The sequence below is a fragment of the Eucyclogobius newberryi genome, unplaced genomic scaffold (genome assembly GCF_026437365.1).
Source record: "Eucyclogobius newberryi isolate DKJ021-1_F unplaced genomic scaffold, fEucNew1.0.hap1 SCAF_3, whole genome shotgun sequence".
Taxonomy (NCBI): Eukaryota; Metazoa; Chordata; class Actinopteri; order Gobiiformes; family Gobiidae; genus Eucyclogobius; species Eucyclogobius newberryi.
In genome coordinates, this window is record NW_027315945.1 from 27426143 (window position 1) to 27450590 (window position 24448).

A 24448-nucleotide genomic window follows, 5' to 3' on the forward strand; every position below is an offset into this window, starting at 1 on the left:
CAGCTGACAGTAGGTTTTTGTCAAGGTTTTTTCAAGGTTGTGAGAAAATGGGACTAAAACTGCTTTCATTAAGCAATAACTCATCATACCTTTGTCTCAGAATTTTTGCTCACTCCTGTCTTTCTGTTTTGTTCCTCTTGAGTGATGAGCAAGTCCTCCGTCCTTTGGGTGACATTCAAAGTCCACATAAATCTTGTTTTTTACGGTGCTCTGCAGTTATAAAACCTGTCTTCTAATTGGAGATGTAATGAATTACCATAATTAGTTATTGAATATAGTACATTGATAAAGGGGAGAAAATCCTTTGTTTTGTCACTGTCAAACAATATAATGCTCACTCAGCCAAGTTGAACAAACTACATTTTTGTGACAATTGGAGCTTATTGGACTTGCTTATCCAACTCCAATAAAAAGTTCAAAATGTCTTGAGTGTATAGAGATAAATCCTGACAAAGTCTACGGATTTAGCAAGTGTTGCGCGCCAGAAGCGTGGCTAAATATTGCAGCTAATTTTTATGTGCCAATAAAGGATTTCCTTAATGGATGTCAACTACAGCCCCTTCCCCCTCAGATTTGGACAGCCATATCCCCTGAATATACAAGTCCTTTTACTGCAATTTAACATCAAGATATAATGTTTCATAGATAAATGTCACCATGCCATTAATCCTCTTAGCACTAAATTACACTAATGATACCAGAATATCACTAATTAATACTTGCAACCATAAAGACATTTTGCGGCCAAATGTATAGATTGGGCGGTGGTGTATTAATAAATAAAGTGGTGATCGATGCAGAATTTGTTTTAGACATAAGCATTTTAGCCCCACAGATATCAGCAGGATCCAAGTGGTTTTGTTTTCATAATGTCACCCATTATCAAAATGATCAAAATCTGAATTTCCTTATTGATTCTCGAGGGCAAATTATACCGAATTTTACAGGAATACAATTTTCAAGCTATTGAACTGAGTTTGAGATACAAACAGTTTATTGAATATAAAACAAAATGCAATAACCCAGGTCTCTATTGAACTAAACTTTCCCATAAAGAGTATATAAATACACTGGAAATTACAGCTTAAAGTGTAAAATATAATAAAGACTTGTCCAAAGTTTATGCCACCACGCGGCATCTTAGTGACTTCCTGTCAAGAATAACACTCTCTTATTTATGTGAGATCTTCTGGCATTTTGCAGGAAATCTATTACCTCGACACTGGCCCTCTGTCAGCGTTCCATTAAAGCCTTTCTGCTGGTCAAAATCTTTAAATTTGAAATAGACATTTTTCAAATGCTAGTCACTCTTAATTGAGGTCAGTCTCCACCGCTATAACTCATCGAAGCTGACAAATTAAGATTTCCTCTCTGGACCCAGTGTCATTGCAGAGATGCGTCCGATTTAAAGTCCGAGCTAACAGAGATCCTGACACGGTGCTCTGGAAATGAATTATTTAAAATGTGACGTCTTTGCAGGTTTCAATTTGTCCAGTGCGACTTTTCAATATGTAATTTGTATTAGTGTGAGCTGCAGACTGGGGTTAGTGGCAGACCAGTAAATATAGGTTCAGACAGGTCATTTATGACGTGCCACACCCACTTTTCACATACTACTGCGTTACCATGGAAATAGTCAGAGCTCCCGGTAATTGTCTTATTGGAGCCACAGACAGGGATTTGAGTATGTAATTGTTATTAGACCAAAACAAGAACAAGAATAATTTGAACATGCATTTAGTTACAGAATACAGAAAACCTGCAATAAAATATATAATTTATTTTGTATTCGCTGTGCTACTTTCTCTTTTCAAGAAGAGGTCTAATCAGAGCACTGTATTCTGAATACTTTGTACCATACAACTGTGACTTAAGATTAAACAGTTTTGTGTTTGACTTTTTGTTATGCAAGATTTAAAAAAAAACTAATCTCACATGCACTTGCACTATCTCAGTGAGGTTTGAAGCCCAAGTTGTGTGCTAAATACCACTATATATTTTAGGAAAGTACTTGTATTCTGAATACCATTAAAAAAAAAAAAAGAATAACTACCGGAATACAGTTACTATAATTTAGTATTCTGGATTTTTATTTTTGGTACACGCATTCTATTACTTCACTCTTATATCTCTAAATGTCTAATGCAACAACCCAACAAGCAACAAAGAAAGTCAAAGTAACATTCAGCTCTAGGTCGTGGTCACATGAAGGTGCAAGATATGACGTGATAGAGTGATTTAAAACTGCTTTTAAATTTAGATATCCCTTTAAACTGTTGAAGAGTTTGGAATAGCAATAGGTCACAACATATTACACCCCAGAAAGACAAGACATCCAAAAAGAGAGGAATATTTACATCATTTGGTTTTCTATGAAACTGACACGACATACATTTTATATATGGTTACGTAGCACCAGTTGGACATTGTGTAAAAAAGTGGATTTTTTTATATTTTGTTGCAACTTTGCTCCATTTTTCTCAATCTAAAACCCATGAATATAGTTTGTGGTGGACAGGTCAGAGTTCAAACGGTAGAAATTGCCCTTTAATTGTCCAAATGCAGCTGTGTTGACCCGGTTTGTGGTTCATATAATGTTCTTTACTGAGAACATCCACTTCAAACAAACATTGACTAAGCTTCCATCAGTGTGTCCATTGTTGTAAAAAAAAAGTCCCTAAAACCAGTGACAGTGTCCAACTCATGTGGATTTGTCTTTGGTCATTTCTTTCAAAAACTGTCAACATACAAAATATTATTGCGGTTGATTCGCTGTGATATAAAGTATACATTTCGTAAAACATTGTGAAAACGACCTACTGGATTAAGCCACACCTCATCCTCTGCTCCACCTGTTGCCTGTAACTCACTTTCTTGGAATCATTTTGATAGATACTGACCACTGACCACTGCCAACTGGAAAACACTCACAGTGAATTAATTCTACAACCCCAGATGTCACGTAGAGGTCATTCCAAAACTGTACTTGGCCAAAGCTCACCTGATTTACACAATAATAATGATTTCATTTGAATCTATTTTTGCAAAGCCCAAAATCAAAACAGTATTTGCCTCGCAGAGCTGCACAAAATTGTTGATTTTTACCAGTTAGAAAATCAAGCAATGAAAAAGTAATTTGACAAAAAAGATACAGAAAAACAGCTTTATTCAGTTAAATTAATGTTTTTCACTGTATTTTGGATGGATTTTTTGTCGTTTTTGTGATGACAGAGGGATCTATTTTTTCTCTTTTCTTTTCTCACCAAACTGTACTTGACTGACATTAAAACTAGGATAAATATCTACCAAGCAAAGTAATAATTGGCATACATTTGTGCACAAAATGATGCACTTTAAGCGTAGAAATCCTTCAGCTAACAAAAGTAATGTGAGGACAAACTGATCACCTGCACTCTAATGCCCACAGCAGGTTCACAGAGAAGCGATAATCTGTCAAACAGCTCACCTTTCCATGTCCTAATAACACATCTAATCGCTGTATATCACTAAACGCATGCTTATTAGTCTGAATTCAGCCCCGTCTAATCCTTTAACGCTCTCTCTCTCTCTCTCTCTCTGATTGAGCCGTTCAAACTTTATATCCAGCTTGTCATCTCTTTTTTCCTGCCATTCGCTCCACGGTTGGTCCGGCTCTGGCTGTCATGTCCACTGAGCTATGTGCTGACATGCCACTCGGGATAAATCAGGCTTATCAAAGTGACAGCTGTTTGTCCACCTGCTATAAACATCTCCCACACCTTCCACTGGCACAGCCCCTCGCGGATTATTTACAAGTGTTTGGCATCCATACTCTGGGCCCTGTTTACTCTCCAGCGCCGTCTCTGATATCAGCTCAATTACTTGATTTATTCGGCTAGTTAGCGGTGTAAATAATGATCCGGGGACCGTGTATTTGTCGAGGGGCATGAGGCCGGACAATAGCTCGACCAAAGGTGCCCAGATGCCGGGCCGAGCAGCCTCCGGGATCATCCTCTTCTCCTTGACCTCCCACCGTGCTGTAGATCCCTGTTACCCTGACTCCCAGTGCCATGTAGACCCCCTTCTCAATGACACATCTTTTTATAGCGCCCTTTTGCTGTAAGGTAAGCGCTGGCAGAGGAAGTATAAGTATGCGGCTTGAATTTCCAGAACTTGCAACGCTGGGAATGTGAAAAGACGCTCGCTGCCGTTTAGTGTCGGCTTCGTGTATGTCAAAGCCGAGGTCCTGTCGAGCTAACTTGGGTTGATTTAGTGTCCCGGGCGCACACAGGTGTTCATCAGTACAGGCCGAGTGATCACATGTGCCCACAGAGTAATATGCCCTAATCATCACTGCATCAGACGCTCAAATGTCTTCATAAGTCCAGTGCAACACACTCATCACGTGTTGTTTTGTACATGAATTAAAGGTGCGCTATGTCACTTTTCCGTTGTTGAATCTGCTACATGGATGATCTCGCTCTGCTAGGAATGATCCACAGTATGGCATTAAAATTATTTATCGTGAAGTTATCTAATTACGCATGTTTTTGTTCACAGTTAAATGCTTGTCTGCATTTAACTGTGCAATAACTTTGTGTTTTTTCTAATCATCACGTTGTTTGGTGAGATGGAGCCTGTGTTAAATATTCATCACAGTTTGACAGTTAAGTTGTAGTTTGTAAAGAAAAACTGAAAAAATAAAAGTGGAAAATTGTAGGAAGTGGAGCTGAGTTCTACATTTGAATTGCTCTGTCTATGTCATCAATAGCCAACAATTTACACACAACTGACACCATTTTCTGACTGTTTAAACAAAATAAAGGCGCTATCAGGTATTATTATGTGTCAAAACATGACTAATGTGTAATTGATATAGATTTCGGGGCTTGTTTACAGTACGGTTGCTAGGTAACTCTACCACACAACCAGGATGTAAAATTATAAACTTTGGAAGACTATGCAATTTTCTTCAATATAATTATCGTTTTAGTGAAATGCGTAGTATAACCCAGGGGTCCCCAACTCCCGGGCCGGGCCCCAAAACCGGGCCGTGGGCCATTTACTACTGGTCCCCAGGGGCCAATGTAACCTATGTTTTAGAATATATTAAAATTTTTGTTTTCTAGTCTGTTGCTACGTCCCAATATTCTATATGTCGTTTGCCATGAAAATATAGAATCAGAATCAGAAAAGGTTTATTGCCATTGTCAGTGAACAAAATTCAGAATAGGAACTTGTTTTGGTGATTCAGTGCAACACACAACAATGAACTATTATAAAAGCAAAGATATATCAAATCAAATAAGGCATGCAATAAAGAAAAACAAGTTAAATTTACTATCAGATGAAATTAGACATACATTTACAGATGTAGTGCTATGGAGCCAGTTCTAATAAACAAACATAATTACTAAGATGTTTTAAAAGTTATATCTACACATTGTACACTGTTACTGGCCCTGCCCCCTTCAACCGGTCCCTGAAAAAAAAAATCTTCTCCGCTCCTTGTAAGGAAAAGGTTGGGGATCGCTACTCTAACCTGTCATGTGCACTTTAATGCCATTCTGTGGGACAAGCAAAGCCAAAAATACCTCCAAGAAGTCAAGCAGGTGTCAAACCCTCCACCAGAAAAGGGATGTGACGTGCACCATGATGCAAACTGGAGAGAAGAAATATATGCCAAACGTTTTTTTTGTCACAATTTAAGGAAAATCTCAAACCAACTTGGCATTTGTGTACATTTGTCTAGATTTCGGTCTCCACCCATCACTTACAGCCATACCTACTGACAAGGCCTACCATAAATTATAATTATATGGATTTAAGATGTTCATTACAGAAACAGTAGGTGGAGAAATTTGAGTAATTTGTAGCTCCATGCAGATTTTGATGATAGATGACAACCAAAACCACTGGATCTACTGCAAGACTGAGGAGAATTTAGGCTCATCATAAAAGATTTCTTCTTGCCTCTTATTTCACTCGGACATTTTTATGTTTTTTTTATTTTCTACCTCATTGCGGCTGTGAGCTGCCTGCTGATTTACACACGCTGGCAGCCAAGCACATAGGCCTCAGGAGACACTGCCCTCTTCCCCTCTCCATTTCCTCCTGCTCCCTGGGCTCGGCTGTCCTCTCACCGTCACCTCGGGGTGCCTCTGGGTGCCTCCGGATTCACCCATCTGCCTCCGACCCAAGCACTCCCCCTGTTCTCGTTCCTCATCTCTAACAAGACATTGCTCTGTTGGGGGCGTTATTCATGTGGTGACGCTCATGTGGTCGGTCCCTTGTGCTAAGACATGAATCCATACGCCAATATACAGTACCCAAGTCCTATTTTGAATGTTGTATAGCTACTTTTTCTATTTCATCTGTTTTATCTGTGCACTCCAATGGGACTTCTTTTACATACCATATTATTTTGGGAAATTATCATTTGTCTTCTCTTCTACTCGGCTCTCTTCCTTCAGCAGAGGTGGAAAGGAATGCTTTTATATACCGTAGTGCTTTCTACTTCAAATTTGAACTAGACTGAAAAGTAAAAGTACTTTTCACATTGTGCGTGTTTTTTTGTGTGCATACCCTGCCAACTTTGTCTGTGGGCCCCATATGGGTTTTGTCTGGGCAGTGTGGGTTTCACAGGGCATGGGTGTGTAAACCCAAGGCCCTACTTGGGTTTACCCAAGGCCCGACTTGGGTTTACTAATAGTGGGACCCAATAGGGCTTGTAAGCATGGGCCCCACATGGGATATACGTGGGGTATGTGAGCATGGGTTACATTTAGGCAAATGTATGTTGACCCCACTTGAGCTTGCCAACTTGGGCTCCATTTGGGTTGTGCAGTATGGGCCCCATGTGGGATGTAAGCGGGGAATGTGGGCATGGGTTATACGTGGGTCAAATTGATAGGCCCACCAACAGTTTACAGTGAAAACTTTAAAAACTCACAATAATAGAACTAATTCTGCTTAACACACATATACCAAATACATATTATATTTTTCATAATTTTAACATTTTACTGGCCAGTAAACACACAAAACAGAGTCAAAAATGTATCAAAATTTTTTTTAAACTCAAATCAAAAGCGTATACTGTAAGCATTTAGCGTTCTACGCGTGGTTACTTTTCACACACTTGCCATTCTTTTTCCGGAGGGATCTATTGAAACTTTTAGTATTTAAGGTTACAAATGTTAAGCGTGAATCTTTTGTTTCAGTAAGGATTAAATGAGGAGCAGTACGTAACTCTGTTGAGTGGTGTTTGTTTAACTAAACATACCCACTGGTTGAGCTCTAATAGTTTATCAGTCTAATATTCCACATGCATCCGATTTGAGATGAAAAGTAGGGCCTATATGGGTTTTATGTGGGCCCGATGTGGGTAAACTCATGGACAAACCTACTTATGGCCCTTATTGGAAGCCCACGTAAGCCCATTGATCCCCATGGGGCCCACTGTGTGATGTTGGCATATGTATATATGCCTAAAGGTTCTGAATTCAAGTCAAGTTTGAGAAGCCAAAAAATATAAATCTAAAATGTTATTTGTTGTGAAATAAGGGTCAATTGCTACAGTTGACCTAAAATCAAGATCAATGCACTTGATACTAATAGTATATCTGCACACATTTTACATAAATGTGGTGAACATGAAGATTTTACAAAAAAAGGCCTATTTTCCACAGTTTTACAATTTTGATGACGTTTATAATGTTACTTCCTGGTTGGACATGAGCAGCAAATGTGACAACTGTTACCTAGCAACCATACTGTAAACAATGGCAAAAAATTATGTAAATTACAGAATAGAATAGATTTGACAAATACTAACATCAGAGAATGTGGTCGCTTGGATGTAAATCGTTTCTGCGTTTTCAGTGCAATGTCACTTACTGATGATGACATAGACAGAGGAATTCAGTTTCTATAATTTTGTCTTCACAAACGGCCCCTTGAATGATGTGAAACTGTGATAAATATTTACCACAGGCTCTATCCCACCAAACAGGGTAATAATTAGAAAAACACGGGGACCTGTCACACATAACAAAATGGAGTGCTTCTTCCACCACTGCCCTTGTGCTTTTGGCTGCAATAGGATGAGTGCCCACAAGTCGATCAGAAGCTGCCCCGTGCTTTGGTACAATGATCTCGTCTCTCGTGCGGTAATTGGTGACAGCTCGCAGGAGGAAAATGGCAGGTAGTGTCTCCATGCAGAACCAACCAGGAGAAGGCACCTACTCCGCTGTGGAATCTGGTGAAGGATTGATGCCTCTGAACTTGACTCATTTCCACGTCCTGCTCCAGAGTCAGAAAGAAAAATGCTTTAGCCTTGACTGAATGACTTAAAAGTATTTCCCCCCCGCAGTTTGACAGGTGGTTGAGGAGGGTCGGTCTCAGGCGCACAAGGACAGCTGCAGCGCTTGGAATCTCGCTTTGGCTCACAGGTTTCGGAATTTCTGTGGCCCCTGTAAATCACGGGCTCAGAGTGAAAGAGACCTTGAAATACCTCCAGATCTAAGGCTCGTGTCATGAATATTTCAATTATCACTTATTTTTCCACTTTTTATGGTGGTGGAAAACGAGCACAGCGCAGATGTAGGTTTAATTTGAGTGATTTTTGTAAAAACAAATAGGGCTACCGGTACATTATAGGTATTTTTAGTCAGGAGTATTTTGGCTGTACTTACTTAAAATATAAAGGGCACATGACCTGTTCTCGTGTTTTTCCAGTTGTTTAGATAGCTTATTGGGATAGTTCCCTTGTGTCGGTTTGTGAATTTTTTTTTAAAAATAAGTTTAAAATTACAGGAAGCAACATTTCATCCAGAATTCAGGGACAATTTCATGTTTTACTGACAGTTTAAGCAACAGTTAACAAAATTAAATTGTTATCAGATATCATTAATTCAAAATTGATTTTGGTCCTTGTTTACAGAATGGTTGCTAGGTAACAGTTGTGAAATGACCTCTTCTTGTCTCATCTGTTCATGACCAACCAGGAAGTAGCGTTATAAACTTATAAATAAATGGTCAAACTGTAGACCAAATAGGCAACATCTTTAGTAAAACCTTAAATATAATCATATTCACTACATTTTAGTTAAATGTCTAACCTGTCATATGCAGTTCAAGCAAAAGTGATATTATTTGTTCAATATCTTCAGAAATCTTCATTGTTCAACACCAAAGACGCAATCGTTGTCAATAAAAAACCCTTTAATGATGATAAATGTCAACTTTTGTGGACCGAAAGTTTGCAGATTATGACTCTTGGATGAGAGTCAAAAAGTTTCATTTTTTCCTAAAAACAGAGTCCAGATGACTATAACTGAATCTTTATCTACGATGGAACACTCCGAATGAGAGATTACACCCACAAGATACATTTATTCACAGTTACATAATAAACCCCTGCCGTTCATCATCTGGACGTGAACTCAACAAATACAAACATTTCTGATTTCACCAAATAACTGCTCATTATCAGGTGTGGCGATGATGAAAAGGAAAGATGAAATGTTAAAGATTAAGAGTCATTTTAAAATTCATTGTGCTTTTTTTGCTCTCCAACGATTACTCTAAAAATCCCTCAATTATCTAACAAATGTAACCAGGTATTTATTAGATTAGATTTCCATCAATCAGATCTAATGATTAGATTTGAATATTCTAGCTCACAGATTTTTACTGTAAATGTGAAAATGATCTTGAAAAACCTTGTGTCATAAATATTTCAATCATCAGCATTTTTTTTTACTTTTTATCTTTCATATTTTGCCATGGAACAGGCTGAGTATCACAGATGCAGTCACACAAAAATAATATCTTAAGCAAGCCTAATGCTGGACTCTTTTGCCGCAAATAAATTCTGCAAAATAAACTCCTGCCAAAATAAGAACGCTGCTTCTGATTTATTTCAAACGCGCCTCTATTGGAGTGAATATGCCCATTTGTTTTGGCTGTGAACAGAGAAAAACGCTTAGCCAGGATTTTATATCATTTTACGTTTACAAATGTTGTTGTGTTGGACATAATACAGTGTAATATAATATCTTTCTGTTAATTACACAAAGAGAACTATAACTCACGCATAAAATCATTAATCTGAGCAGGGTTTTTTCTGATCTCGCAGACTTGGTTTGAGGCAGATGGGTCATTCCCAAAAGAGCAGTTTCACATTTCACATCTTATTTTCTCAGCTTATGTCAGACAGTAATTATGCAAAAATAACTAAGCACTGATAATAACAATTTTATTTATTTTGATGTCCTAATTTTCTCCATAATCCTCTGTATTTTAGTTTTTACTTCATTAAATTGTTAAGGGCCACATTCCTGCAGGATTCTGAACCAGTTTGACTGATGGATTGAAAAGTGTCCTGTTGTCATGGTAGCAGAGCCAGTACCAGGTTATGGCATCTCAAGGTTAACCACCACTGGAGCAGAAACACGGCCAATAAAACACGTCTATATGGTTTCAGTCCTAAAATTAGGGTTGACCAATATCATCTATTATAACGTATAGTTTGTGTCGGCAGAAAACGTGACGATTTGGAGAAATCAAATAAAATGTTGTTTAAGTCAGGAATTGAATCACTAGATTTGAGATGATACAAAGTAAAGGTCTTTGTTCAAATACAAATTCAGCTCATTATTGTTCTTGAGGGATCTCGTAATCTAGAGTGAATGTTAAACAGTCTTTTTTCTCTGGAGGTATAACAGCTGTATGAAATATGGTTATCTTCAAAAGCAAACGTGCAGCAGTGCCAGTGCATATATGTGTGAAGGAGAGTCATTTGCCTCAGACAGTTAAGCGCCAACAAAGAAGTCTGATTCATTTGCATACTTAGATGTGCTTAAAAGCCCATATACACCCACTCATCCATTTCTCTGGGCTCTCCCTTCTGTCCAAAGTGCTCTGAGCGAGGCTGAGGTGACGTCACCTGTCTGTGCTGGGCCCATTGTCTGCACTGTGTGAATGTGTAATGAGTATCTGTGCACACAGAGCCTCGGAGAATCTAATTAACTACATAGATATGTCAGGTGCTGTCACTATGTTTAGTGGCCATTACCTTTGCATAAGTGTGCTGCTGCTCACAGTGGGAACACCAGTATTCTGCATACTCTCAACAGAACAATGGACAAAATGGTACAGAAAAGCACAATCAGAGACAGTTTGAAAAGGTGCGCTGTCAGTGCAGCTGGCATTTAGCTCAGCGGGGAGCAATGTAGCCTGTCTACAGCGAGACCTCTGCGACAGGAGCGGGTCCACGGAGACCCCACAGGACGTCCTATAGCACACCTGACAGGGGCGTCTGCAGAGAGCCCATTACACATGACACCCTGCTAAGCACTGCAGTATGACGAGCACTGTCCTTTTGCTCAGAAAACAGCACATTCTTTACAGTGGATTTGATTTTCATGTTAGATAATAATACGTATACTTTGTTTTTGTTTTAGTTCAATGTAAGCTACATAAGTGAATGGATAAAGGACTTGCATGCAGCAACACTGCCATCTTTAGGAAATGTGCTGCTACAAGATTACAAAGCACAGCTCTAAATAAAATGAATGCAATTCCTTTTTCTGAATTGTTCATTTTAATGACTAATTAACTATTATGATTGATATTTACATTCATCTCACAATTGTATAAATAAAACCTATATATTACAATTTGTTTATTATATTAAAATACATAAAATCACTTTTGTGCCACTATACAATTGTTACTATTATTATGATTACACAATTTAAAAATCTATATATTGATTGAACACAGAAGATTAACCAATTTTGGTAAAAGTGCAGTAAGTGATGAAGGTTCATGCAGATTCACTGGTGCAGTTCAGAGTCCTCTTGGTTCAGTCCTGGATATCGAAGTAATGCTGCACTCTGGGATTTGTTTAGCACCAAAGACTTGGTGTCTGTGCACTCAGAGCTAGGAGAGAAAGAGGGGGAAATTATTATAAATATACCATACCATACCTTGCATTGTACTTGACAATTTATTTATTTGAATGATTTGTAATATTTGGGGTATTTGGGGTTCCGCTATCTATGTGTGCAAGTATATACATTTGTTGAGAAGGACAGCTGTTGTATTGTTTGACCTGTCTGAATCACAGTCGCAGGACAGGCTCATGCTCTTGTGCAGCTCCTCGTCTGAGTGGAAGCGTCTGAGGCCACAGCGCTGCACCGCCTGGGTCACAGAGAACGGCGTCCTCCCTGTGGCGCACGCCTCCATTTTGGCCACACTGAGCTGAGACTGGAGGAAGAGGTGTAAACAGCTGTCGGACAGGAGCAGCGGGCTCTGGAGGATCCTGTAGAGAAGAAACAAGGAAACGGGACACATAGAGCTTTGGAACAACTGCAACATGATTTAAGAGTCTGTGTGCAGCCATAAACAAAGACCAAAATACTGTTTGTGTCAAGAGATATACAACAAAAACCTTTACAAAATAACTACGTGTTTAATAGGCTTAATAAAGCATGAACAAAGGCTTTAGGTATGATCTTGTTCTTAGTTCTCACAAACCCTTTAGCACACGGTTAATGTTCACATGCTTTATTTTAGGGGTGTGCACAGTTTTAGAAGAGACTATGAAATACTTTATTATTACGTGTATACATGCAATAATCTGATTATTTGTCACAAAGTGCTGCTTTTACAAGATACACTTTGGGGGAAAACACAAAATGTACAAATGTACCAAAAAATCCCCAGCCTTTATAAGAATGATTCAGGCTTAGATACTTCAATAATACCATACCTGAAGCCCTTAAATAAGTAGCTACTAAGCCTGAATCATTCTTATAAAACAATTTATTAATCATTAATAAAGTCTTTGTTCATGCTTCATTAAGATTAATTAAGGTGTAGTTGATATAAAGTGGTGCCAAAATCAAAAAAAGATTGTAGTTTTTATGATGCCCCGGTTCAGTTCTTGCTCGATTTGTTCATTCTGTTATTTGCACATTTAATTTTTCTATTTCTATTCAAGTAGATCTGAGTCATGCTTTAAAGACAAGGCTGATTAATAGGTACAAGGTTACATTAAAACTTTATGATCATAATGCACTGTGTAACAACCTGTAATTACATGTAATTATAGGTTGTTACACAGTGAAATCACTTCTAACACCTATTTAAGAACTTGTAATAACACGGTACTATGTAAACTAACATGTACAGTGACTATGCTCAATGTCTGTGCAATATTTAAGAGCTGAGTCAAATAAGTTGAAGAGTTTATAATATATAGCTGTACTGTTTGATGCAGAGTTTATACTTTAGAATACATAGCGAGGGTTTCCTTCTTTTTTATCTGTGAGTTGTAACTGTGACTCGTCAGTTGTTGTTCTACAAATGTATGTCAAAGTGCAGAATTGATCTATGAGCTCACACTTACTGCTCCAGAAACTTCTGCAGCCCCCTCATCCGCTCCGTTATCTGCCGCGCATTGTTCAGGCTGAAGAAAGGGTTCTTTGGAGGCAAGTCTGGAAGCTTTATCCTGCAAAACATAACAGACTTTAAACTTGGAACTGGAAGTTAAAGCCTCATAACGATGTGGAGCACTCACATGAGCAGTGAATTGGCTTCTAGTTTCTCCCTGAGCCACACAAACTCACTGTATCTTCGTCTCACGCTGGAGATTTTCTTTGTAAAGCAAACACTGTTGGTCTGGAAGAGGGTGAACGTTTAACACTCAGCAGCAGACGTGTCATTGTCATTGACATGGTACTCACATGGAGGCAGATTTCATAGTCGATGTACGCATGCCAAAAATCATTCTTCTGTATCCTTGGGTCGCGCACCCACACACTGATTACTTGCTGCATGGAAAAGGCAGAGGAGACACTGACACATGGAGCGCACAGTACAACAATCTGAGTCAAAAAGGAAGTTATTTTTGTGGAAAGAGGAAGTGTTTTGGATTGGCTGGCAAAGAAATCAGGAATGGAAACTCTAGACGGAATATCCATACTTGCCATACATACACAAAAAAAAAAAAAAACAGTAAAAAAAAACCCAATAGTAGTAAAGCAATGAACTAAATTACGTAAATGATAAGGAGCTCCTATCTTTAAATGCTCTTACCGGTACTTGTTTTGTGGCGGCGTTTTCTGTCATATTCTCCAAAACTTCAGATAAAGAAGATGGTAGTTCATTTCATTTTCATGCTTTATTGACCATGAACAAAGGTTTCAGAAGCACTCAGCTGGAGCTCCTCCCCTCACAGACGGCAGTGAGAAACTTCCAACTCATAAACAACAAACATGGCATGTGAGCATCTTTTAAAAAAAATGCAACAGCAGCAATTAATCGTTGTACTGTGTGTGGAAGAGGAAAGATACACTACCATCTCCGAACTAAAACTACATACATCAATCGTTTACTTTTAGTTTGATGATAGTCACAGATTAATACTGAAAAAATATCTAGATTATATAAAATGCACAATGAAATCCTTACAACAAAGCAACTTTACTTAAAAACACCCCAAGATCCAATCGATGCACCAAGTATTTTTATTCACAAACATTCACAGATCCATGGTCAACAGCAGTAGGTTACAGCAAAATCAGTAGAAGTTTGAATTCCTGGACAAATGGGAGCGTAGGTCGCATAACAGTGGTCACGGAAGAGGTTTTACTCACGTTTACCTGAAGCTAGAGGAAGACAATGCCCTGTAAATCCAACAAGCGGTCGGTAAAGTGCTTCAATTAACAATTCCTTTAACCTTCATATGACTCGCCAATTTTATGTGTAACGCCAGAGGGACATTCACGCAGCCAATTCGCTTTTACCATCTTCCTGATAATGATTCCTTTCTTTTTTTTTGGTAAATAGCTGCGGCTGAAACTAGGGATTTTCTGCTGAGTAAAATTCTCAAAAAGATTACACATTAACCACAAAGGTCACGCAGTAACAACGCGAGATACAGTAAAAACTAAGGCTATAAATGGACACGAGTTAAACAACAGTGAAAAGGTTACAGCGTCTCGAGGCACAGCAGTTCCATCAGTCCGACTACAGTCCGACTCACTAAACGACCAAGGACTCCTCACATTGCAGCGTTCTTTACACTAGGGGTGGAGGGTGGAGACAAAAAACGAATATTGCCATTATTGTTGGGGATTATTTTGATAATAATATTAGGGCAGTCTGTCAGAAATCTGCTAAATTGTGTCATGAATCGGCCACGAAAAGCAGAATAATCACTTTGTGCCGTTATCTTATCTTAAAGGGGACATATTACGCTTCAATTTAACCATGTTTCCTCATCATCGGTTTATTCGAAGTTGTATTTCGATTGATCCTGTATTGTCCAGGCTCGAGTACTCAGAAGATCCCGCCCCACCCACATCCCCCATCCCCGCCCACATCCCTGACGCCGTGTGAAACGTTCCAAAATGTCACAAAGCAAAAAACTAAAAAGAGAAACAGTTTTGAGCGGGAAGTCAATGGTCCGGTTTCTATTACAAAGTTGTTTCCCATTGCGGTTTTACCAGGTACAAAATGTAAAATTATGTTTTACTTATGTAATAGTTCAATACAGCGCAAGTACCTGAAAGGAAAAAAATCATAATGTGTCTCCTTTATGATTACACAGAAGGTTTGTTGTATTTTACTGTTGATCAGCTCTTTTCGCAGCCTTTTGCTGAACCAGTTTTCATTACAAACTTGATATACAGCACATTTTGCATATCTCCAAAACAACAACTGCGATATGGATCCATTTTTTGACATATCTCCCACCCCGACGTAAAACTGAAAACAACTACAGGGTAAATGCTCGTTTCGGAACTGAAAACATCCACAGTGATTGTGTCTCCTACGTAACGACACAAACTAAAGCTGCTACAGGTTAGTCCGCCCCAAAATCGGCACCAATGTTAGTTTTGGTCTCATCGCGTTCCCATCAAACCGTCCATCGACCTCTAAGCACCGCGGGGTACTCTTGGCACCATCTCTACCCGATATCTAAGCCCCCCGGGAGGCTCTGGCACCGCCTCTCTCAGCTCAAGAGGGGCATTAGATGAAGGGTGAACGAAGCTTCGGGCGTGTTCTGCTTCGCACCGCCGCGGCCCGTCTTACTGCTCGTCCTCGCTGCAGTGCCAGGTCAACTTCTGCTCGTAGAAGTTGATGACCACCTGAGGACAGCGGGCGCTCACCTCACGCGCCGAGAGCAGCGCCACGTCCTCAGAGTTTTTCCTGCAGAAGAACAACAATTATGAATACAGTGCCATTTTACACATTAAAAAAGACTAATATGAGTCGACATGCATTCATTCACAGCTCTAGTACCAATTTCCTCTTGATTGATGTTCTTTTTTCCATTCTTCTGACAAGAGTTGTTTTTATTTTAAACCAAAATGGACAAAATCAACACTTAAAGTATTTAAAAGATAATAATAAATGGATGCAAAATGTGCACTGTGCAACTTCTTTGGGGGGAAATGAGCAAATTGCTTGTCTCCATGGAGATTTTAATGCTTTGCCTGGAATGTTCCATAGAATGGCAGTAAACCCGACCCGAGAAAAAAAACGATTGTAATTTAATAAGTACAAGATATATATGTTTGATGTCCTATTTACGGAACATTTCAGGCAAAGCAACACCATCTCCTACTGCACCTTGAACTTCCCACTAAAATGCCACTTCAAAACCACAACTTGCAAATACAAATATACCTACATGATGTATAATAGTTACTTTGGACTGAGGTGGGCAGACAGAACCTAACATCATGACTTCAAAATAAAAACAACACAGGAAAAACAAAGCCACGGTGTGTTATTTCAGCAGTTATTCCTGAACACAGAAATAAGGAAGCTGCAGAGTTACCATTTGACTAAAAACATGAGTTCCCCTCGTCGGTCCGTGGAGCCGATGATGCACTCGGGCTCCTGGCGAGTGCTGACGTGAGGTTTGGAGTCGGCGAGCTCAGAATTGGGCTGGAGGACGCCGCTGTCGGTCTGCTGCGGAGACTGTAGACAGGTCTAGAGGACAAAATGATACGTATGAACCAGATCACAACACTGGATTTCATGTAGTGATGGGCAATACTGAAAAGGCCTTGGCTTTTGACCACCAGGATCTGCAGGACTCTGACTCTTGGATCTGTGTTCTTCTGCAGCCTCTGTATGACTTCCTTAACTTCCTTACCTTCCTTAACTTCCTTAACTTCCTTAACTTCCTTAACTTCCTTAACTTCCTTAACTTCCTTACCTTCCTTACCTTCCTTAACTTCCTTAACTTCCTTACCTTCCTTACCTTACTTACCTTACTTACCTTACTTACCTTACTTACCTTACTTACCTTACTTACCTTACTTACCTTCCTTACCTTACTTACCTTACTTACCTTACTTACCTTACTTACCTTACTTACCTTACTTACCTTACTTACCTTACTTACCTTACTTACCTTACTTTCCTTAACTTCCTTAACTTCTTTACCTTCCTTACCTTCCTTAACTTCCTCACCTCGGGTAACGATTTGATGTACTCTCGTGTAGAAGTGGGCGACGTATCAAATTTGAGATAATGTCGTAAATGTTACTGTGAAGATGTGCACAATTTTAACATTGAGTGCATCGTTTCTAAAAAGGAAAAGCTATAAAAAGAGCCGATTGAAAATAAAACTGAGAAATCAAAGTCAAAGGTATAAAAAGGTGACTTTTCTGAACTTTTCTGATGCATTTTTACAGACATTTCGCATTTGTTCGATGAAAAAAGAAGACAAAAAATCACCTAAGACGATTAAAGACACAGTTAATATCTTCTGAATATTGTTATTGGGAAACTCAACGTGAAAAATTATAGACACATTCATTTTTGTCAATTTGCACACCCCTACTCTCGTGTGCGAGACATTTCCCGAGGGGCAGTAAAAGGTTTCATGATAAACAAATGATAAAAGGATAAACGTACCAGTAAATATCCCATTTATATGGTATATGTAATTTTGGATATAACATATTCAAAATAACAACATTTGATATTACTGCATACACAACATATTAACATATTACCACATACACCGCATACACAACATATTCTCATATTATTATTATGTGCAATTACTGTGCAATTCATGTGCAACTACTGTCGTGATCACATACAATGGTATTTATTTATTTATTTTTATCTCTATTATTTTTCCCCTCCATCCCTTGTTGGGTAATGGGAGGTTTTGTCTTTGGGAGTTTTTGTTTATAAGAGATCTTCTACTGAGAGTGTTTTTCAAACTTCATATAAGTGATCTGTTCTTTTCTTCTGTATCTATCTCTGTATCTACCTGCGTTGCACCTATGAAATTTCCCCATGTGGGACAATAAAGGAATATCTTATCTTATCGCAGATCACATACACAACATATTAACATATTACCACATACACAACATATTACCACATACACAACATATTAACATATTACCGCATACACAACATATTAACATATTACCGCATACACAACATATTAACATATTACCACATACACAACATATTAACATATTACCACATACACAACATATTAACATATTACCACATACACAACATATTAACATATTACCACATACACAACATATTACCACATACACAACATATTACCACATACACAACATATTACCTCATACACAACATATTACCTCATACACAACATATTACCTCATACACAACATATTACCGCATACACAACATATTACCTCATACACAACATATTACCTCATACACAACATATTACCTCATACACAACATATTACCACATACACAACATATTACCTCATACACAACATATTACCTCATACACAACATATTACCTCATACACAACATATTACCGCATACACAACATATTAACATATTACCACATACACAACATATTACCACATACACAACATATTACCTCATACACAACATATTACCGCATACACAACATATTAACATATTACCGCATACACAACATATTAACATATTACCACATACACAACATATTACCGCATACACAACATATTACCGCATACACAACATATTACCGCATACACAACATATTACCACATACACAACATATTACCACATACACAACATATTACCACATACACAACATATTACCACATACACAACATATTACCACATACACAACATATTACCTCATACACAACATATTACCGCATACACAACATATTAAAATATTACCGCATACACAACATATTACCGCATACACAACATATTAACATATTACCGCATACACAACATATTAACATATTACCACATACACAACATATTACCGCATACACAACATATTACCGCATACACAACATATTAACATATTACCGCATACACAACATATTAACATATTACCACATACACAACATATTACCGCATACACAACATATTACCGCATACACAACATATTACCGCATACACAACATATTAACATATTACCACATACACAACATATTACCGCATACACAACATATTAACACATTACCGCATACACAACATATTACCGCATACACAACATATTAACATATTACCGCATACACAACATATTAACATATTACCACATACACAACATATTACCGCATACACAACATATTAACATATTACCGCATACACAACATATTACCGCATACACAACATATTAACATATTACCGCATACACAACATATTACCACATACACAACATATTACCGCATACACAACATATTAACATATTACCACATACACAACATATTACCGCATACACAACATATTAACATATTACCGCATACACAACATATTACCGCATACACAACATATTAACATATTACCGCATACACAACATATTAACATATTACCACATACACAACATATTACCACATACACAACATATTACCACATACACAAATTACCGCATACACAACATATTACCGCATACACAACATATTACCGCATACACAACATATTAACATATTACCACATACACAACATATTAACATATTACCGCATACACAACATATTAACATATTACCACATACACAACATATTACCGCATACACAACATATTACCGCATACACAACATATTACCGCATACACAACATATTAACATATTACCACATACACAACATATTACCGCATACACAACATATTAACATATTACCGCATACACAACATATTACCGCATACACAACATATTAACATATTACCGCATACACAACATATTAACATATTACCACATACACAACATATTACCGCATACACAACATATTAACATATTACCGCATACACAACATATTACCGCATACACAACATATTAACATATTACCGCATACACAACATATTAACATATTACCACATACACAACATATTACCGCATACACAACATATTAACATATTACCACATACACAACATATTACCGCATACACAACATATTAACATATTACCGCATACACAACATATTACCGCATACACAACATATTAACATATTACCACATACACAACATATTACCACATACACAAATTACCGCATACACAACATATTACCGCATATACAACATATTACCGCATACACAACATATTAACATATTACCGCATACACAACATATTAACATATTACCGCATACACAACATATTAACATATTACCGCATACACAACATATTAACATATTACCGCATACACAACATATTAACATATTACCACATACACAACATATTACCACATACACAACATATTACCACATACACAACATATTACCACATACACAACATATTACCACATACACAACATATTACCACATACACAACATATTACCGCATACACAACATATTACCACATACACAACATATTACCTGATACACAACATATTACCGCATACACAACATATTACCGCATACACAACATATTACCGCATACACAACATATTAACATATTACCGCATACACAACATATTAACATATTACCACATACACAACATATTACCGCATACACAACATATTACCACATACACAACATATTACCGCATACACAACATATTAAACATATTACCGCATACACAACATATTACCGCATACACAACATATTACCACATACACAACATATTACCGCATACACAACATATTAACATATTACCGCATACACAACATATTAAACATATTACCGCATACACAACATATTACCGCATACACAACATATTAACATATTACCGCATACACAACATATTAAACATATTACCGCATACACAACATATTACCGCATACACAACATATTACCGCATACACAACATATTAAACATATTACCGCATACACAACATATTACCACATACACAACATATTACCACATACACAACATATTAACATATTACCGCATACACAACATATTACCACATACACAACATATTACCGCATACACAACATATTAACATATTACCGCATACACAACATATTACCGCATACACAACATATTAACATATTACCGCATACACAACATATTACCGCATACACAACATATTACCACATACACAACATATTAACATATTACCGCATACACAACATATTACCGCATACACAACATATTACCGCATACACAACATATTAACATATTACCACATACACAACATATTACCTGATACACAACATATTACCACATACACAACATATTACCACGTACACAACATATTACCACGTACACAACATATTACCACGTACACAACATATTACCACGTACACAACATATTACCACATAAACAACATATTACCACATACACAACATATTACCGCATACACAACATATTACCGCATACACAACATATTAACATATTACCGCATACACAACATATTAACATATTACCACATACACAACATATTACCTGATACACAACATATTAACATATTACCGCATACACAACATATTAACATATTACCACATACACAACATATTACCTGATACACAACATATTACCACATACACAACATATTACCACATACACAACATATTACCACGTACACAACATATTACCACGTACACAACATATTACCACATACACAACATATTACCACATACACAACATATTACCACATACACAACATATTACCACATACACAACATATTACCGCATACACAACATATTGCCCACCTCTTTTAGTATTATTAAATGGTCGTAATAGTAGAAATACAAACTCTTAAATACTCTACATTATAGGAACTTCCACTAATGTGCCACACGCTGATATTCTACAGTCTCGTACGTGTGAAACTTACAATTTCGGTCTCTTGCTCGGTCATCTCGTCCTTGGGCATGATGTCACAGAGCTCTTCTTCAGTGCCGTCGGTCAGATGTGTGTTATTGATGAGGAAGGCTTCGATGAGTTCAGGGCAGTCCAGGTTGTCTTCAGGCTCCCATGTGTTGTCAGCACTGCAAGGACATGACAAATGTGTTAGAATCAGCTCCAGAGCTTTTGTCTGTGACTGTGCGGTATTTGTACTTACTCTGTAAAGCCTTTCCACTTCAGAAAGTACTCAACTCTCCCGTCAAAGACCCGACGGCGTATTATTTTTTCGACAACAAATTTGTGTATGACAGACGAGTCCTCGGTCTTCCTCTGTTTGACAGTCTGCTTCTTTCGCATCTTAAAAGACAAAACAATTTTCAATGATTTAGTTTGTATTAATTGACCTGGATGTAAAACAACAACAACAAAAACATTAAAAAGAAGCTATTACATGCTATTAAATTAATACTAAAACTGGTATCGGCACTAGAAGTATCAATATTAAAAGAAATCACATCAACGTCACACAAATAGGACAAACATTGTACATTTTCCGCTTTATCAGAATAAGAACTCATTGTAACATAAGTAAATTATTAATATATTGCGATGTCTGTATTGTCTATTATTTGTTATAATTGTAGTCTCAAACTTGAGCATCAAGCCTAAACTTTAGTATCAAAATAGAGTTGGGACAGGGCTATTTCTCAAGCTATTCCACGTGCAGTTCAACTTTTGCAGCATCACAGGAGCACGTCTCCCAGAAGTCCCCATAACCCCGCACACGTCTCCCAGAAGTCCCCATAACAGCGCACACGTCTCCCAGAAGTCCCCCTAACCCCGCACACGTCTCCCAGAAGTCCCCCTAACCCCGCACACGTCTCCCAGAAGTCCCCATAACCCCGCACACGTCTCCCAGAAGTCCCCATAACCCCGCACACGTCTCCCAGTAGTCCCCATAACCCCGCACACGTCTCCCAGTAGTCCCCATAACCCCGCACACGTCTCCCAGAAGTCCCCATAACCCCGCACACGTCTCCCAGTAGTCCCCATAACCCCGCACACGTCTCCCAGAAGTCCCCATAACCCCTTACACGTCTCCCAGTAGTCCCCATAACCCCGCACACGTCTCCCAGAAGTCCCCATAACCCCGCACACGTCTCCCAGAAGTCCCCATAACCCCGCACACGTCTCCCAGAAGTCCCCATAACCCCGCACACGTCTGCAGTTCCTTAACAACACTGTGCAGTGAAACAGAAACACGTCAGACCGCAGTAACTTTGTGTCCAGAAAACCCTCCACAAACCCGCCCTGTCCTGTCTGACCACACAAAGATGGCAGTGTCCGGTCCGCTGCCCTTCACACCTGCGTTACCCCCCTAAACCTCAACGCACGCGCCTCTGCACCGCCGCCATCGAAACGCAACACGTTAAAGCGTCTTTGCGACACGTGAGCAAAACCGGACAGGGCACGAGACGCGGACGATCGGCTCCGACCAAACGCGCCGCGGACAGACAGTCGAAGCACGTACGCTTTTTATTCTCGGTGGAAAGCGGCGGCTCGCCTCGCTCTGCTCTCGTGTGTGTTTTGGAAGCTGTCGCGGGGAAAACTACACACAACAAACAATGCGCGATGTCCGTCTGCGTCTTTGGCGAGCGGCACCGCGCGCGGCTGCTGCGATCTGTCCACAAAGACAACTTTTCATGAATGAGTTCGAAATAAAGATGGCCGTGTTTTGGCTCACGCTCGGAGGAAGTGGTTGCCAAGGGAAAAGGTCATGCCAGGAAAACCGACACACGACGGGTGACGAGCGGAGGCGCGCGGGGCGACCAATCAGCGCGCAGTCCGTGTGGCTGTGGTCCCGCCGCGTGGACGTGGTCCCGCGGCGGGGGGGCTCTCCGGGGCTGCTCTGACACCCGAGGGCGTCAGGGGGACATGACAGGGGCCCGAGCTGTGGCTTTGGCCCCCCACAACTGAAGTGCCGGGTACAGTGGGCTATAAAGTGTCACGGGACGTCAATGGGCTGCACATAAGCCGGCTATTTATAAAGCAATTCAAAATATATACGGCTGTAGGGTATTATTCAGTCTACTTTTATTATTCTCATGCTTCAAATTAAGGGTTTTGACGATTCATTAGTTGTAGGCTTGTATTTAACTAGACTTGCTCAGTGCCGAATTAGATTTTAGGCTATTTATTTAG

General features: G+C 38.7%; 2 protein-coding genes across 2 annotated transcripts; both read right to left on the reverse strand.

Annotated features, from left to right (window-relative positions):
* Positions 1-11755: 11755 nt before the first annotated feature.
* On the reverse strand, positions 11756-13941 carry snx10b (sorting nexin 10b). Its single transcript, XM_072461314.1, has 5 exons — positions 13737-13941; positions 13571-13671; positions 13400-13501; positions 12101-12310; positions 11756-11928 (listed from the first exon to the last, which is right to left on the reverse strand). The coding sequence occupies exons 1-5, from the start codon at positions 13827-13829 to the stop codon at positions 11823-11825; spliced, it is 612 nt and encodes a 203-aa protein (XP_072317415.1). The 5' UTR covers positions 13830-13941; the 3' UTR covers positions 11756-11822.
* A 1501-nt stretch (positions 13942-15442) lies between these two features.
* Positions 15443-24033, reverse strand: cbx3b (chromobox homolog 3b). Its single transcript, XM_072461063.1, has 5 exons — positions 23778-24033; positions 22464-22603; positions 22236-22389; positions 16841-16995; positions 15443-16206 (listed from the first exon to the last, which is right to left on the reverse strand). Exons 2-5 carry the CDS (start codon positions 22601-22603, stop codon positions 16086-16088), a joined length of 570 nt encoding a protein of 189 aa, XP_072317164.1. The 5' UTR covers positions 23778-24033; the 3' UTR covers positions 15443-16085.
* Between the last annotated feature and the right edge of the window lie 415 nt (positions 24034-24448).